This window comes from Cryptomeria japonica, chromosome 7 (genome assembly GCF_030272615.1).
Source record: "Cryptomeria japonica chromosome 7, Sugi_1.0, whole genome shotgun sequence".
Classification (NCBI taxonomy): Eukaryota; Viridiplantae; Streptophyta; class Pinopsida; order Cupressales; family Cupressaceae; genus Cryptomeria; species Cryptomeria japonica.
Window position 1 is genome coordinate 41,644,062 of NC_081411.1, and position 17,329 is coordinate 41,661,390.

At 35.3% G+C, this 17,329-nt stretch overlaps 1 protein-coding gene across 1 annotated transcript; it reads left to right on the top strand.

The window, feature by feature from the left end:
* The first annotated feature begins 8,341 nt into the window (after positions 1–8,341).
* On the top strand, positions 8,342–12,281 carry LOC131056224 (protein STRICTOSIDINE SYNTHASE-LIKE 5). Its single transcript, XM_057990577.2, has 4 exons — positions 8,342–8,906; positions 9,271–9,338; positions 10,843–11,212; positions 11,841–12,281. Exons 1-4 carry the CDS (start codon positions 8,520–8,522, stop codon positions 12,090–12,092), a joined length of 1,077 nt encoding a protein of 358 aa, XP_057846560.2. The 5' UTR covers positions 8,342–8,519; the 3' UTR covers positions 12,093–12,281.
* The last annotated feature ends 5,048 nt before the right edge of the window (positions 12,282–17,329 follow it).

Genomic DNA, 17,329 nt, shown 5'->3' on the forward strand with positions numbered 1-17,329 from the left:
TAGTATAATTACATCTTTCTGTATTGGTTTCAGTAATCCTGAAAGCCTAATTGATCATATCATATGATCTGGGTTGCAGTTGTTTTTCTAATCAGTTCTTTGCAGAATTCAGTATATTCCGGTGTGATAAGATCTTGAGCTAAGATTTTGGGAGATTATTTGGGATGGTCTTGTGTATCTTCATTTCAGATGGTTCATGAATTGGTACTCCACAAGTTATCTTTCTTCGTGATAGCTATTGTTGATTGAGTGTTATTGATTTTCAAATATTGATCGATGAAGATTTGATAAGTGGTGTTGGTGCAACTATTGTTGATGATTCTAACATGTTTGCTGGTGTTTCCTAATTGTTTCCTATTTGTTTTGACGATCCATATCAATCATTGTGCAAGTTTTTGGTGATTTTGCTGATCCGGTGACGTTCTTCATGTTATGCAGTTTTCTTGATGATGTAGTGTGTTGTGATTGATCTTGGCATGATTGTTGGTGGATAAGAGCATTTGGAAATTTCATGTTATATCATGTATACCATTATATTGGTCCGGTGGTCGATCTTTGTATCATATGATGTAATTTTGTAATTGTGAGTTGAGGGTTTAGTCGAACTTGTTGCCAATGTTGATGAATTGTATAAATAGGTGATATTGTCATGTAAGTTGGGTATCAAGGTTGTGTCTGCATTAATAGAGAGTGATGTATGTGTGAACAAGGGATTCATCTTTCGATATGGTGTATTGAGCAGAGATTGGTGTTGCAGAGTAGACAAATGTGCTTAACCAGAACTGTCATCAGGCATTAGCAGATGCTATTATTGTAGTTCATTCCTTTCGGATTGTAGTTTAAATCTTGTTGCAAGTCAGTGAGACTTCACTGAGGGTTGTAGCCTTCCAGGTTATTATATCTTGAGCAATGAGCTCCAAGCAGTGTGCCTGAATGCATGTGCATTCCCCATTGAAATATTTTCACATACTACTGCAGAGTATCATCTTATTGTGGGTAGGTTCCCACTGTGGTTTTTCCCTTAACCAGGTTTTCCACATCAAAATCTTGGTGTTGTGTGTTGTGCTATCAGTTTTCTTACCTTTGTTGTTGTTGCAGTTTATCAGATCTGTGTTTGTGGTTAAGTTTGTAGATCTGGTGAAAACTGATTCACCCCCCACCCTCTCTTTTTTCCTTCATTGTTGTTGCCAACACAACCGATTGTTGAATTAAGCCCTAATAGTGATGACTGATTTACTAATAATTGATAAAAAATAATGACAATTGACTAAGGTTGATAACAAAGTAGGACAAAAGATCGAAAAGATCCCAATGATAATGATTTTGATAAGAGATTGATAAGATCGATTGATAAAGTGTCATGAAATGTTGATAGAGTGTCACAGAGGACTAATTGAAATGGATTGATAAAGAGGTTGATAATTAACAATTGATTAATTTTCAACAAAGAGGGAATTAATTGTAATGAGACCAACTCGAATGATTTGAAAATGATAAAATGACAATCATAATAATCTAGGACCAAATGTGAACAAATGAGACCGATTAGGGTTGGATTTGAAATGAACTAAAACCAGAGGAATGCCACAATATCAACATGTGATGAAGATCAAATACGACATAGGATACATGTTAAAAATTAGGTTAGCGACGTAGGAGTGATGACTAATTTTAAGTGTCTACAAACCAATTTATAATAAACTACATTCATTCATATATACACATCCATTAAATTATATATTCATATACTTTAATGTCTTACACATGTCTTATAATACATTCATTATTCTTCATCCATATATACATATATCATATATATAATTCACACTTCACTATTCTCTCATTTATATTTAGTCCATATATGCTTCCATACTATTCCACACTCTTATCTCTCACTTCTCCCACTTTGTAGAGTCTCTTAATGCCTTTCTATCACATCCTTTCATAATAACTCTTAATTATCTTATTCCCATGAATTTTTCTTTTATTCTATAATATTTTACTATTTTATAGCTTATATAGGCAGATTAGAGGCATTTTAACGTAATTTAAGGGGTATATAATGGATATCTAGGTCTAGAAATCACCCAATGACATCTATGATGCCTCACAACCCTATTTACTACCAAAAAGGGTCAATAAAACTAACAAAAAGAGAAACCACAAGGCGATATACATGATAACGATAGCAATAAAATTCTTGGACAACAAAAATACAAGATGCTTAGTTAGGAGGGCTTGAAATCATAACTATGACATATGATGCAAGAAACCTTCCAACATGGTTGAATCAAGTAGTTTAAAAAAAGGAAAAGGAAATATAAAGAACCACATGAAGAAGAATTTGTCATCTTAGACGAATCCTTTGAAACCCTTAGTAGTAAAAGTAAAAAGGGAAAAAACGGCAGCTTTATTGGCTACTAACTAGCATGAACACCTACTGGATCAAATAGTTGTACCATTGGTGGACAAACCCAAAGAGGAAATTTAACCACAAGAAATTATCAAATCTAGGATGGAGATATAAGAGTCCAAACTAGACTAGATGAAAAATAATCTTTGTAAATGGTTGTGCAAATCATCCTTAAGTGTATGAAAAAGGATGAAACTAATAAAGAGGAGTTGAAAGCACAAATTGTGAAACTTAATGCACAAATCATAGGACTTGTGGATTTGGCCACTCCATCACTGAGACTACAAGGATCATTGAGCAAAGAGAGAAGACTCTAGCACCTAGATGGATTGCTCGTTGATGCTACCGAGTGGAGAGAGAACTTGCAAACCCTAGAAGATGAAGTGATTAATATGGCAATAAAGTTTGATCATTATTTGAGTGATGAGGTAAGTTTAGCTCAATAGATGCAAGTTGGAGTATATGAAAGTATAATGACATGGGAGAACTATGTCCCTATGTTCAAAGGATAAAATCCACAAGTTCAAAAGAAATGCTTAAGGAAGTTGTTATAGACAATAAAAATTAAGATTTACCAAGCAATGGTTGAAGGCTATGAGGATGATAATCAAAACCTTGAAGAGATGTAGAGACAAGTTGATAAAGAACCAAACCTCTACAACCAAGTACTAGGGAAAATTAAAGAGTTTATTGGAAGTCTCTCTTGAACAATCTAGGAAACATATGTTTTAGTATAGACACCTTATACAATGCCTCAATAATTCAAATATAATTTGCAAATTGACAAGTTACAAAGGAAATAATTGATGAGATGATGCAATAAAAATTTGAGTTATTGAAAATGTAGTAAGAGATTCCCATTTTCAAAGAGCTATGAAGAATGTTAGAAAAATTCAACCACTGTTAGGGCATTAAAATCAAATGCATCAAGAAATCTGATCTTGGTGATTTGAACGAAATGGTCAATGCATTTATTGACACATTTCTAGAGCGTGAAGGAAAAATAAGAATATGGATATTTATTTCTAAAGTGCATTGTCACTCAAGAGAGCTCTAGTATTTGTATTTTGGATGAGATTATGGATAATAAATTAATCACTTTTGTCCTTCCATGTAGCCACCATGTAGTCTACCCTCAACTTGCAGTTCCAAGCACAAAATTTGAGTAGAAGGCTTGGCATGAAGATTTGACCCCTAATTTAGGGCCTCAATGCATTCCTTTTTCACTTTTATAATAACTACATGCCCTTTTTAGGCACTTAGGAATCGGTTTTTAGCTAGTTAGGTTATTGTTTTGATTAGTGTAGTTGGTAACAAGTAGTAGCTAGATTATTAAACACCCTAGTTAACTAGGATATTTCAGCACCTAAATCCAAAAGCTATGGATTTTGATAAGTTTTATAAAAACTATATAGTCTAACTTTGGAATCTAAATTAGGGGTTAGAAATTTCGCTCTCTTGCACAAACTATCATTTTGCAACACACAATATATGAAAACCAGAATGTTATCATTTTTTGAGAAATTGATGAATGAATTAAGCTATTGTTTCACTAGAGATGGGTTTTTGATCACTTGGAATTAATTCCCTGCAAATTTATTTGTTTAGAAGTGGATAGCTTGATTGGATTTGCATTTGAATGCACTTACATAATATTCTGTGTCAATTTAGTGCTTAGGTATGGCATAATGATCCAATAAAATCTAGAAAATCTTAGTTTTGTTCTTTCCTTTGATGATTGCACTGATATTATATTTAACTATGTCAATTTCTACTTAATATGGTATTGGTTATCTTAGATTCAATCCAATGTTCCAAACAAATAAATGAATTTCATCTTGTCATTATCTATTTTTGTTTAGCATTTTATTCATATTTCTCCCTACCCTACCTCTTTTGCATTATTATGGACATCTATTACAATATATTTATTTCAAAGAAGCATTTATGATTTCTAGATCTACTTACGAGCATGTATACATTTAAAATTTCATAATTATAAATCTTGCATGTTAGTGTGTTCCAGGAGATTGAAAGAGTTTGAAATTCATTAACTCTTGGCTTACACCCGTGTTTGCTAGGAAAGGCCTCTCATAAAACATATACATCAGCCATTGGATTGTTTCAACATGGTCAAAACTTGACTATAACGAGACCTTGGAGTAATATTATTACTTTTCAAGAGGAGTGATCAATCTTTGTATCACTCGTTGTGCTAACACCATAATCAACGAGTTAGTTGAAAAATTTGTAGTAGAATATTGTGTCTGGGTTTTCATATCGATGTTTCTTATTACACTTTATGATTCATTATCATGAAGTGGAGGAATAATGGATCATTGAGTGTAATCTAAAACATTGATGAAAATATTTAAACATAATTTTTCTCAAAAACTTTCTATATCAGGTTTTGTATTTTGAATACATAGATAATTACTAATTGAAAATTGGGTTAGCCCAAAAATTCAAATTCAAATTTAAAAGTTATGGGGTCACTTATTCAAATTGCACAATTAACCTAAATTAATCTTATAAATTGTGATTCTAAACATAGACAAGGAATGATAAATTGAGGAAAATACCAATCCTAGTTATTAGTAGATGAAATCAAGTAATGTTTGAATTGTGTACCAACTTTCAATCACACCAACTGTATATTTGTCACCACATAAAGGATAAGAACCAACATGAAACCACAACAAAAGGGAAAAATACTAGTATGCAACTTTTACCCTTACACATAACTAATGTTTTATCATAAATTACTAATGATGTACTCTATTTATTTATTAAAAAAATATGATATATAAGAAAAATATACTTCTTTCGATATAAAAAATAAATAAAAACTAGCACTTGCACCCCAACGACGTGCAATGGTTGCATCGATAGTTAGATATAGTCAGATTCACTAAAGCATTAATAGTGAGACGATTAAAAGACATGATTCATTAAAGAAATTAATAGTGAGAAAGATTAATGTGAAATTCAACTAAGATATTTTGTCACTTCATGATTCCCATACTTGTTTTGGGTTTTTGAGGAGCAGGTGGATAAGTGATTCACTGATTTTGACAATGATAATAAAAATTGTATTGCTTAAGGAGGCTCAAATAACTACTCCAAGGGATAGTGTACATGAATTCTAAGATCTTTGGAATGAATTTATGCCTTACATTTTCCATCTTGAGGATAGATTTGAAATCATAGTATTATACACTTAATCTTTTACTATACGCTCTGCCAACAAAATTATTCTATCTATAGAATGGCCAATTTTGTCTAGATAAAATAAATGAATGAATGAAAGTTTTTAATGACATCCACAAGACTAAACAGACTATGGGACCGAGAACACCCTCATTACTTTATCTTTAAACTCTTTTCAATGTCAAATCTCTTGCTATTAATTTTGACTAGTACGCTAGTTGTCTAATAAATCATGTCTTCTTGAAATAGTTGATGCATCTTATCAACCTTCAAACTATTTTTGCACTGATTACAAATATCCTCATAAGTCATGAATTCCGTGATGGAATGCCATTCCATTTCCAACGCTCCCTTATTGTAGAAAATGCAAGCTCTTTCTTCCCAAGTTTCCTTGGGTATCTTCCACCTCTCAGTCTCACACCTAAGATGATGCGATCCTCTCCTCAGTTGTGCAACTAGTAGCCTTGCTTTCCCTTTAATAGCTACTCCTAGATATATTTTTCCACCATGAACCTTTGTTGGTTAAACTCTTTGATATAATATGCATTTTTCTGTCCAATCTGTTTTGTCCACATGACAATTCTAAATTTATCAATCACATAACTTTTTATTTCATCATTGGTGTGAGGACATTCTTGCAAATTGATGCCCCACTTGTTCATCTTTTTTTTGTTATGTTTCATCCACGTTTTCTTCCTATGACCTAGCACCTCTTCTACAACCATTTTGGACCAACGATGGTTATCCATGTTTTCAACCTTCTTTAAATAACTTACAAACCAGGTTATCGCGATGCCTCTAATGCCTAAATGCCTTCATAGACAACTCATCATCTCAACCATTAATGAATGCCCACAATACTAAATGTGGAAGGTGCAGATTCAGTTTGGAGAGCTTACAATGCATTTTGTAGTACTTGGAGTGTACACTCACCATTTGTACAACATTTCTGAAAGGGCAAACTTTACATGAACTTGAAATTCTATCTCTCGCATACATTTTTGGAAGAAGATAATAGCTAAAACATCATCCATAAGAATCCACAAGAAGGTTGTATTTGAGATGGTGGATATCATAACCAAAGCATGGACTATTCTTCGGTACTAATATTTTATTTTATTTTAGTAAGGGTTTTGTTTTTTATTAAGGAAAATCAAGTTTTAAGGGACCTGAAACCCACTTACATATCAAAAAGTAAAGCAATAGAGAAACTAGAATAGACAAAACAAAGAGAGAAGGCTGCAAAAGAACAACACATAAGACAAAAACCAAAGAAAAGAACAACAAAAGGCCAGCGAGAGACTGACACACCTAAAACAAAATTACATTCAGGTGAAAATCTTTATAGTCTCTTCCACATCCTTGACCAGCATCATCATCACATTTGCTGCCTCTTTCAGGTCTTTATTTTTTTGCATCTGTTGATGACCTTTGGTCTTCAGCTCCAGCTCACTTGCATTTTGCCTAGTTCTGCGTCTGGAGGAGTGTTGAACAAAACTAGAAGGGTTTTGTTAAGTTTTGTGCATTTTGTAAATATTTTGTGATTTCAAAACCTCTTTGTAGTCAAGTTTTCAAGATTTTAGATGGATAGAGAAAGAATAAAGTTGATGAAAATAAAGAAAGTGATAGCCAAGCATGTCACTTCTACAAGCAGAGGACGGTTTGATAAAAAACAAATGATCTTTCTATTCTATGCGACACAAATACCTTTACTAGCAAGAGGGAAAACACATTTTGGAATTCTTCCAACTTACTCTTGTCAACCTATAAATTGTTTTTTTCTGCTACACATCGCAATTGCCAATATTCACCTTGCAATATCTTCCGTCTTGCAATCAAAGCTCACCTTATAGGGGAGAGGACCCAATAGTTGAGTGCGTTCCAATTGTTGTGATAGTAGTTGTTGATTTAATAACCATACTTGTTGATTTAATGTCTAATTTTTTTGACAATATTGCACCAATAGTTGTGACTTTAATACCCATAATTGAATGAAATGTACCCTTAGTTGTAAAAAGCAACCAATCATGTGATGCAACATCAACTAAACATATACAGGGGCCCCTTATGTACGACTATTGTTCTCACCTTTTTTGGGGGGTATTTTGGTTACCTTGGCAAAAAGCATGTTGATGTGGCCCTGAAACCTTAGTTATAAGTAGTGGACTTACCAAGTGAGCTATTGTAAAAATTTGGGAGTGATTTGAAATTTTCATGTAAAATTTTGAGAAGCACAAAGTTAGGGTGTTCAACTACTAGGTCCTCTCCCCTAAACACTGCAAGGTGATTTAGAAAACCGTTGTCTCGAAAATGAGAAAAAAATTCTACCATCAAGCATGAGACAAATCCGGTGGATGTTTCCCACCTATAATATTCTATTGGCCAATTAAGTCAATGTTTTTTTTTTTTTGAAGGCACATGTGAGTTTTAACTCAACTTTTAATTAATCAAACAAAAAATAAATATGCCATGTACTATAAGGAATGCCACTTTAGCTTGCAACTATTTGGTCAGTCTTAGTTGTTATGTGTCAATCGCGTGGGACCATGACTAAAAATAAATATTTTTCAATTAATTGGGCAATAACACGTTATAGGTGCACCTACCCGCATTATCTTCCACAATGAAACCAACATTGACCAGTATAAACAATACGACTCGCTGACATATTCTTACAATTAAGAAATCTATTCCGTCTTTGTTTCGAGGAAAGAAAACAATTTTTATACTCAAACAGGAAAAACATGATCATGGTAGTCTACTCTTTACTTAGAATTCAACTTGGCAAAGGTTATGTAGATGCAGTGCCTTATAAAAAGTCTATTCTAACTATCTTTTTGTGTGAGGACTTCAATCCGAAGCAACAACACACAAAAAAAAGTTGATTCAAATTGAGATGGCAGAAGCCCAAGTTAAGAATGCAGCCTTATTGGCTGTTCTGTGCTTGGCCTCAGCAGCATCATGGAATTACTTGGTTAGAACATCTCAAATTGATCCTGCCCCCATAAGTCTTTTGCCGTCCCCTCCCATGAGAGATGGTATTTATGCTCCCAATGAGAAGCTTGAAAAGGCAGAAAAGATAGGATTAGGGCTGGTACATGGGCCAGAAGATTTCGCTCTTGACAGAGAAAAGAAGTCCCTTTTCACTGGATGTGAGGATGGATGGATTAAGCGGGTTTGGTTTGATGAAGGGAGGGTGGAGAATTGGACATTTGTTGGGGGGAGGCCTTTGGGTGTGGCGGTTGGGAAGAATGAGGAGCTCATTGTCTGCGAACTGCGTAGGGTAAGCTATTTGACTTGTATGCAATCACACGCTATTTATAATGTCTTAATTGTAATGTCCTATAAAATTCTACTAGTAGTTCAATGTATTTAAACTATTTAAATTAGGCATATGTATTCGTATGTTCCAAACAGTTAAATAGTGCCTGCTATATTTTAAAAGTAATTTGATGATGCAGAGCATTTTGTTTTAAAAGTTAAGTCCTATAAAATGGAGATTGCATGTGTTATATACCCACGCCTTACCATCCTCAGAGGTATTCTTTATGTTTTTGTTTTATCTACCATCTCTTGAAGGTAGTATTTTCATGCTCTATAAAATTTTGGATTGACGATTCATGGTTTCCTTGTAAAAACAATATTAGGGCTTACTGAATGTGACAAAAGACAATGTGGAGGTCTTGTGCAATGAGGCTGGCGGATCAAAACTCAAGTATGTGATATGATATCTATTCCCCTGGTTCTCTTGCATCTGTTTTGCTACTTGAAACACCATTTATTAGTAAACTGACAAGAAAAGTTTAATAACAAAAGTGAAGAAGCAGGCAGAGCCCTTTATTTTTCAAACATACATCTGGGGAACTGTGTTTAATCCATTTTTATTTACCTCTTATATCTGTTCATGTTTATAGATTGACTGACCCATTACATGGAAAGAAAAGCCAGCTGAAAGTCAAGTGTGAATTGGTAGATCAGTTCTCAGAGCAAGGAAATTAATAGTCACCAAAACGAAAAATTATTATATAAGATAGGTCTAATCCCCAAAGAGGAAAAAAACCATAGTGGCTCGAGACATGTCTGTAAATTGCCAAACATTTCTTTTAAAATAGATATTTTCTTTCTTTGGAAGTTACCTTGTTGAAGTTCTTTTTTCTAACTGAAATACATAGACCATAACTATACTAAGGGTTACGAGTTTATCAAAATTTCTGTTTAGTCAGATTTATAGTTAAAACATGAAAGCATCAGACACCGCTGTTCCATTGCCATAAACATAGAAAGAAGCAAACCATCAGTTTAAAACTTCAACCAGAATCAACTTCAATCGTATCAACCCCCTCAATAGAGTAATAACTGTCCAAAATTTACCCAGGAGTTGCAACTGGGCTCTACTGGTATGGTGTGTAGTCCGCGTATGGCCAAAGTGCTAGAGTATAGAATTCTATGCGCAATTGGCTGACAAGACAGTTCAGATCTTCACTGTAGTGAATATTGTCAAATCACAACAATGTGGCGTTCTCTAAACTATTGCAGTATGACCTAGCCAAATGGTCAAGGATAAAAAATACAGGCTACCCAAACTGCAAGGGCCAAAAATTGAAGGTTGTCTGTGGCTGTGCAATGGGCTAGCGAAACTACAAAAAAAACAAATTTCATTTCACACGGTTTTCAGAGGAGTTGAACTGATGTCATTGTACTTCAAACTATACATTCATATGAAAAAATGAAATTAAGGTACTCACTAATGTGACTCTACAATGTCTCTCAAGCAGAGGTTTAACCTGTCTTCAACTCTATTCGTTTGTTTTGCCTTGGAACCCTCTCCTAAGCAGAGGTCTAACCTTTGCTGATCTACATGGATTGGTAAGGTTTGGTTTCATTCCCAAGCGTGGTAATGAGATGAACTTATCTGAACAAAATTGAGATAGATAGATACATACATATAACATAAGACAATTAGAAAGAAATTCCCTTCTAGAGTTCTACTAGGAAGGGGGTTTACGAGGGGTTTTCCTTTACCAAATCGACATCTGCCCAGGCTATGCCCTAATAAAATAACCTTTACCTCTTATCAAGGGGCAATATAAAGTTGTACACTGAAAAACATGAATTCTTTTCTTCGACTTCCCTGCATGGTCTAGGATTATAAAAAAATTGAAATTTTTCTTAATCAAATAAGCGACCAATTTCAAAAGTGACTTCTCTTTTTTTCACAGGATGCCTGATGGAGTTGATGTTTCAAAAGATGGTGTGATTTACTTCACAGATGCTAGCTATAAATACAGCCCTGCAAAATTTGAGTTAGAAGTATTTGAATATCGTCCTCATGGAAGGCTGATCAAATTCGATCCCACCACAAAAACTGCGACTGTTCTGCTCAAGGACCTTTACTTCTCCAATGGAGTGGCTCTGTCTGCCCAAGAGGATTTCCTGGTTTTCTGTGAAACTTTCATTTTCAGGTGTAGGAAATATTGGCTAAAAGGAGAGAAATCAGGGAAAATTGAAACATTCCTTGAAAATCTACCTGGATTTCCTGATAATGTTAGAGTGGATGCAGAAGGCACCTTCTGGATTGGTCTTCTTGGGGTAAATATATTTCTGCTATTTTCCTTCATTCTTTCTAAAATCCCAAAAATCTTGCTACAACAAATGGTTGTACACCATAACCCTATACATTAATCGTAAAACATGAACAATATTCCTTGCAAGCTTAGGGTATTAAAGAACATAAATGTTCCCTCCTATATCTTCTTGCATTCAAATCCCTCTGCATTTCCTACATGTGCATAAGGCTAGACTACTGAATTGTCACTCACCATTAGGAAAGAACAGAGACGTCCCTATCAACACTATTAGGACAAGATAAGAATATAGGAGCACAAATTTCATTTCCCATCTCCTTTCTGCCTTCCACCTTCTGCCTTCCACCCATGCAGATGAGCTTAATCATCAAAGACCACTTGACCTTTAGATTGACAGAGAGAAGGAAAAGTACTTTTTTTTATCATCAAATGTACATGAACATGTCCTACAAGCTTAGCCCCTCTGCCCTCCCTTCTTGTCTATAATGCTCGATCATCAAAAGAGCATTAGAACTTTAGATAGAGGGAGGAGACAAATTTCCCCTGATCTTGCATTCTTATTGTTAAATATATTTTGAAATCCATTATTTAATCTTTTACCAGTGCTCAATTCAATTTTTTCTTTTCTGCAGAGACGAACCTTGCTATGGGATCTGACTGTCAAATACCCAGCATTCAGGCATGTTTTGGTGAGGATGTGGAGTATCATAAACCCATATGTATTGTTTAAGAAAGGGGCCATTCTGAACTTGAATGAGAATGGAGAACCCATTGCTTTCTTTGAGTCTAAAAGGCCACTCATTACTGGTGGAGTAAGGTTGGGCAACCATTTGTATTTTGGTGGCATTCTTGATCATTCCCTCAATAGTCTTGAACTCCCTTAATTTCTCCTCTTTGCTTGCTATAATATTGTCAACAAAGAGAATTTTTTCTTGCATGGCATTTTTATATGTTCAATGGCAAGCATCATTCTCCATCTACATCTACAATGGTTGAAGACTGCCACCTTGAATGCTTACTGAATACAAAAATTTACTTCTGATGCCCATAACAACGTTGCAATGCATCATTCATAATTGTTTATCTATGTTCTTTGTCTCTTCCATATCTTACATTTGTGTTCACGTCTTTTTGCACTAATCAATAATTCCATTTCTAAAGTTTAAAATGTTGGATGCAACAAAAATGCTGTCAAACAATTGAAACGAAAAAACGAAAGAAAGACTTTCTTCAAAAGTAATAATTGTTGCTGTTTTGCTACTGAGAAATTTGTTCCGTCTCTTTACAAATCAAGGTTTAAAATGAAATTCCCTTAAGGTTAATGCATCCTAAACAAATGAAATGCATATTTATTAAGTATAAATAAATTTGAATTAACTAATTATTGGTATGGATAATTCAGTAATTAATTCTAAATTAAGAAAATTAACTGATCAGTAGATAGGGTATTTAGTTATAGTTATAGACGTGTCATCGAAAAGGGAATCAGTGTTGGATTTTGGGGGCCTTCCTTTTTGATGCTGCCATTGTTTCTCGACTAGTCTTTTGGCCACGGATTCTGCTCTCTTGCACCATAAAGGTGCTGCTACTTGGTGGAAGGACGCTAATGGTGATCACTTGATGGTCCAAGCTTCCGAGTCTTCTTCCGATGACAGCTCAAAGGATGATGATGACTCCTCCCAGAAGGATGGTTAGCCTCTTGCTGCTTGCGTGGCCTCCTCAGTCCTGTGGTTCCCACTTTGCCTGTTGCTCTTGTTCAGCTCCAGTCTTTGGTGAATGACGCTTTGCCTTGTCAGCTTTCTGCTCTATGTGCTGACAGGCTTTCTAAGGGGATTTCTCCTCATGCTCCCCAATGTAATGGTGTTCTAAATGATGGTTTTGCATGGATTGTTGTTAGTCAACACAAAAAAGGTTCTTCTTCCTCCTCTTACCAAAGTCTTTCTTGAGTTGTGGGTGAAATTTCTATATGGACCATTGAGGTCAATGTGGTGTATGTGGACTGTTGTGGTCTATGTGCTGTAAGTGATCTATTTAGTTTTATTCATGATCTGTTGTAAGTGGCCTTTTATGGCCTGTTTGTTTGCCCTTGGGGCTTTTGGTTGTATAGGTCAGCACCTTTAATCTGCTGCTTAATTAATCAAAAACAAATGTTATGTGGTGGGTGAGTCTCTCTCTTATTTTTAATTGTGAAAATGAAGACATTTAGGGAGGGTTTAATGGAAAGGTAGAATTTTTTTTTGCCACTTGTCAATTATTGGAGTTTTTAGATTCTCACCAATTAATATAGAATTTTTTTTTTGGAAAGAAAACTATCTTTTTTTATATTTTTGAATCTTATTTTTTGCAAATCAATGAGAGAGTAGTGCATAAGACAAAGAACAATAACACAAATACTTCAAATTTAAAAATTATCATTGTATATTTCAGTACTAAAATTTATTTTAATTTTATATTTTTCTCACTTTTATTCCATAGAGCTTAAAATAGATCTCTATTTTGGAGGTTTTTCTTGTGTATTTTGAAAGTTTGGATCTAAGAAATCTTAGGCTTTGAATAATGGCTATTTGTACATTAAATTGAACTCTCACACAAAACATTTAACATATTATATATCAATTTTTCTTTATCATTTTTTATATCTATATATTTTGTCGAATTGAATATGCAAAATAATAATTTATTCATGAGGCCACCAACTTCCATAAATCTCAGAGCTTAAATTTTTAAGCTTGAGTTGCACTACAAAATTCATGAGACCAACAACTTTAAAATACTCCTAAAAAATCTTAGAACCCATTGAATTTTTTTAGGATCCCCTCCATAAGACAAGTAATAATGATTATGTTGAAGATTTTGGAAATCTTTATTACACTATTGAGGGGGTTGTTACAATTGAAGGTGATTTTGCTTGAACTGATGGTTTGCTTCTTTCTATGTTTATAGGAATGGAACAGTGGCATCTGATATGATGTTTCAACTATAAATTTGACCAAACAGCAATACTGATAAACTCAACGACATTTGTATAATTATGGTCTTTGTATTTTAGTTTGAAAAAAGAACTTCAATAGGTAATTTCCAATGGAAGAAAATATATGTATTCAAAGAAATATTTCACAATTTACAGATATGTATTGAGCCATTATAGCAACAAAAAAGAGTATTGAGCCCCATACTCGACTCCATCACATCTTTTATGATTGAATTGTTAAAAAAATTAATTTCTATTTTTATAATATAAATTATGTATATTTATTGAAGCAAATTTAATTACTAAAATTCAATAACACTTTCGCTTTGTAATAGAATCTAAAAGTTTTATTACGAATATTTCAATTCAATTTATTTATACAACCTTATAATTTTACTTATTTTTAAACAATTCCTAAGTGTTTTAGAACATCAAAGCAGATGCCACTGTTCCATTCCTATGAACATAGAAAGAAGCAAATCATCAGTTCAAAACTTCAACCAGAATCACCTTCAATTGTAACAAGCCCTCGATAGTGTAATACTGATTTCCAAAGTCTTCAACAGAATCATCACTGTTGCTATTTATTTTTAATGATTGTATAGTCCTTAATTATCTTATATTGAAAATATAGGTAACTGATAGAAAGATGTAAACTGGGTATTGCATAAATAGGATCAGGGGCAGCTGGCCAGAGTAAATTCCCAAATCAATCGATTGAATAATTTTTCCAATCATGTTGATTTATATGATATCTAATTAGCTTTGTGTCCAAACTCCAAAGAGGAACAATACCAGTTACTGTTAAGTTGTCCAAATCACAATCCAATGTGGATTTCTTTTGTGTTCATGGTTCGTTGGCTCAAATTTCGATCACAGATAAATTCGTGTAACCACTTATCAGAGAAATTCTTTACAAAGTACCTCTCTGAAATTTGTACAGGACTAACACTGGCCTTTTTGTTAAGGCACAGCAACAGATAATAACTGTCCGAAATTTACCCAGGAGTTGCAACTGGGCTCTACTGGTGTGTTTGTTGTCCATGTATGGCCACAGTGCTACAGTATATGATTCTATGTGCAATGGGCTGGCAAGACAGTTCAGTTCTTCACCGTAGTGAATATTGTCAAATCACAACAATGTAGCATTCTCTTAACTATTGGAAATGACCTAGCCAAATTGTCAAGGAGAAAAAATCAGGCTACCCACACTGTAAAGGCCAAAAAATAAAGGTTGTCTGTGGCTGTGCAATGGGCTAGCCGAACTACAAAATTTCAATTTTCATTTCACACATCATTTAAAGGAGTTGACTGATGTCATTGTACTTCATACTATACAGCCATATGAAAAAATGAAATTGGGGTATTCCAGTGTTCCACGGGCGTTGGGGACGGGGGATGGGGGGGACGCGTTTCCGGGACGGGGGACCAAGGGCCTAAATTTGGGGACGGCGAGGGGACGGCGGCGGGGGGTGGCGGGGTGGTGGTGCTCATATACTTGTACATATACATATAGTACTTGAAAAACTAGTTTTGAAAAGATGTATGACAGTATTACAGTGTAAGAATTACATTTCAAATGAGACTACAGGAAATTTGAAATACTAAATCTAAATACCAAGATTTCTAAGTTGTGTTGTTATATGGAGCCTAATCAAACTCGGAGGTTAGATTTTCCCTACTTCTATCGGCGCGGTTTCCCCCTATATTTTTCAACAGGGGTTTGGGGGCAGCGCCCCCAAGTTGGGGTCAAGGGGCATCGCCCCTTGCGGGGTCAAGGGGCAGCGCCCCTTGCGCGTTCCCTGTCGCAATACAGGGCGGGGTCGAGGGGCAGCGCCCCGCGAGGCCAAAAATACTTTTATTATTTTCTAAAGGCATCGGGTGTTATTTTTCTATTGGCCCACGTCCAATTAGAGTTACCCCTTAACCCTCAAAAAACTTAAAAACTCACTTTTTTTTAAAATTTTAATTTTAAACATTGCATATAAGTGGGGGCGTCATGAGACGTCTGGGCGTCTCCCCGTCCTTGGAGAGATGTCTGCACGTCTCTTGAAGGACGGGGAGATGCCCAAACGTCTCCCAAGGAGATGTGGAGGCGTCTCCATGTCTCTTTGGGAGATGCCCAAATGTCTCCCAAGGAGATGTCTCCACGTCTCCCTGGGAGACGCGGGGACGTCTCCGCATCCCGGCGGCGCTTGGGTGGCGGTGGTGGGACGGCGGGGGACGTCGTGTCCCCGTCCCCCCGTCCCCGAGACGTTTCTAGCGGAGGGACGCGCCCAAAAAGGGAGGGACGTGTCCCCGTGGAACACTGGGGTATTCACTGATGTGACTCTATAGCGTTTCTCAAGCAGAGGTTTAACCTGTCTTCAGCACCATGCTTTTGTTTTGCCTTGGAACCCTCTCCTAACCAGAGGTCTAACCTTCGCTGATCTACATGGATTGGTAATTTTTGGTTCACTCCCAAGCTTGGTAACGAGGCAAACTTATCTGAATAAAATTTGAGATAGATAGATAGATAACTGGGAAGGGGATTCACTAGAGGGTTTCTTATGCCAAATTGTCATCTGGCCTGGCTGTCCTAAAAAATAAACTTTACCTTTCATAAGGGGCAATACAAAGTTGTAGACTGAAAAATATGCTGTATGAATTCTATTTATTCTAATTCCCTGCAGGGTCTAGAATTATAACAAGTTTAAAATTTTTTAGAATCAAATAAGTGACTAATTTAAGAAGTTACTTTTTTTTTTCACAGGATGTCTGATGGAGTTGATGTTTCAAAAGATGACGTGATTTACTTTCACAGATGCTAGCTATAAGTACTGCCCTGCAAAATTCGAGTTAGAAGTATTTGAATATCGTCCTTATGGAAGGTTGATCAAATTCGATCCCACCACAAAAACTGCGACTGTTCTGCTCAAGGATCTTTACTTCTCCAATGGAGTGCTCTCTCTGCCCAAGAGGACTTCCTGACAGTAGGAAATACTGGCTAAAAGGAGTGAAATCAGGAAAAATTGAAACATTCATAGAAAATCTACCTGGAATTCCTGATAATGTTGGAGTGGATGGAGAAGGCACCTTCTGGATTGTTCTTCTTGGGGTAAAATATATTTCTGCCATTTTCCTTTCTTCATTCTTCTTTTTAAAATCCCA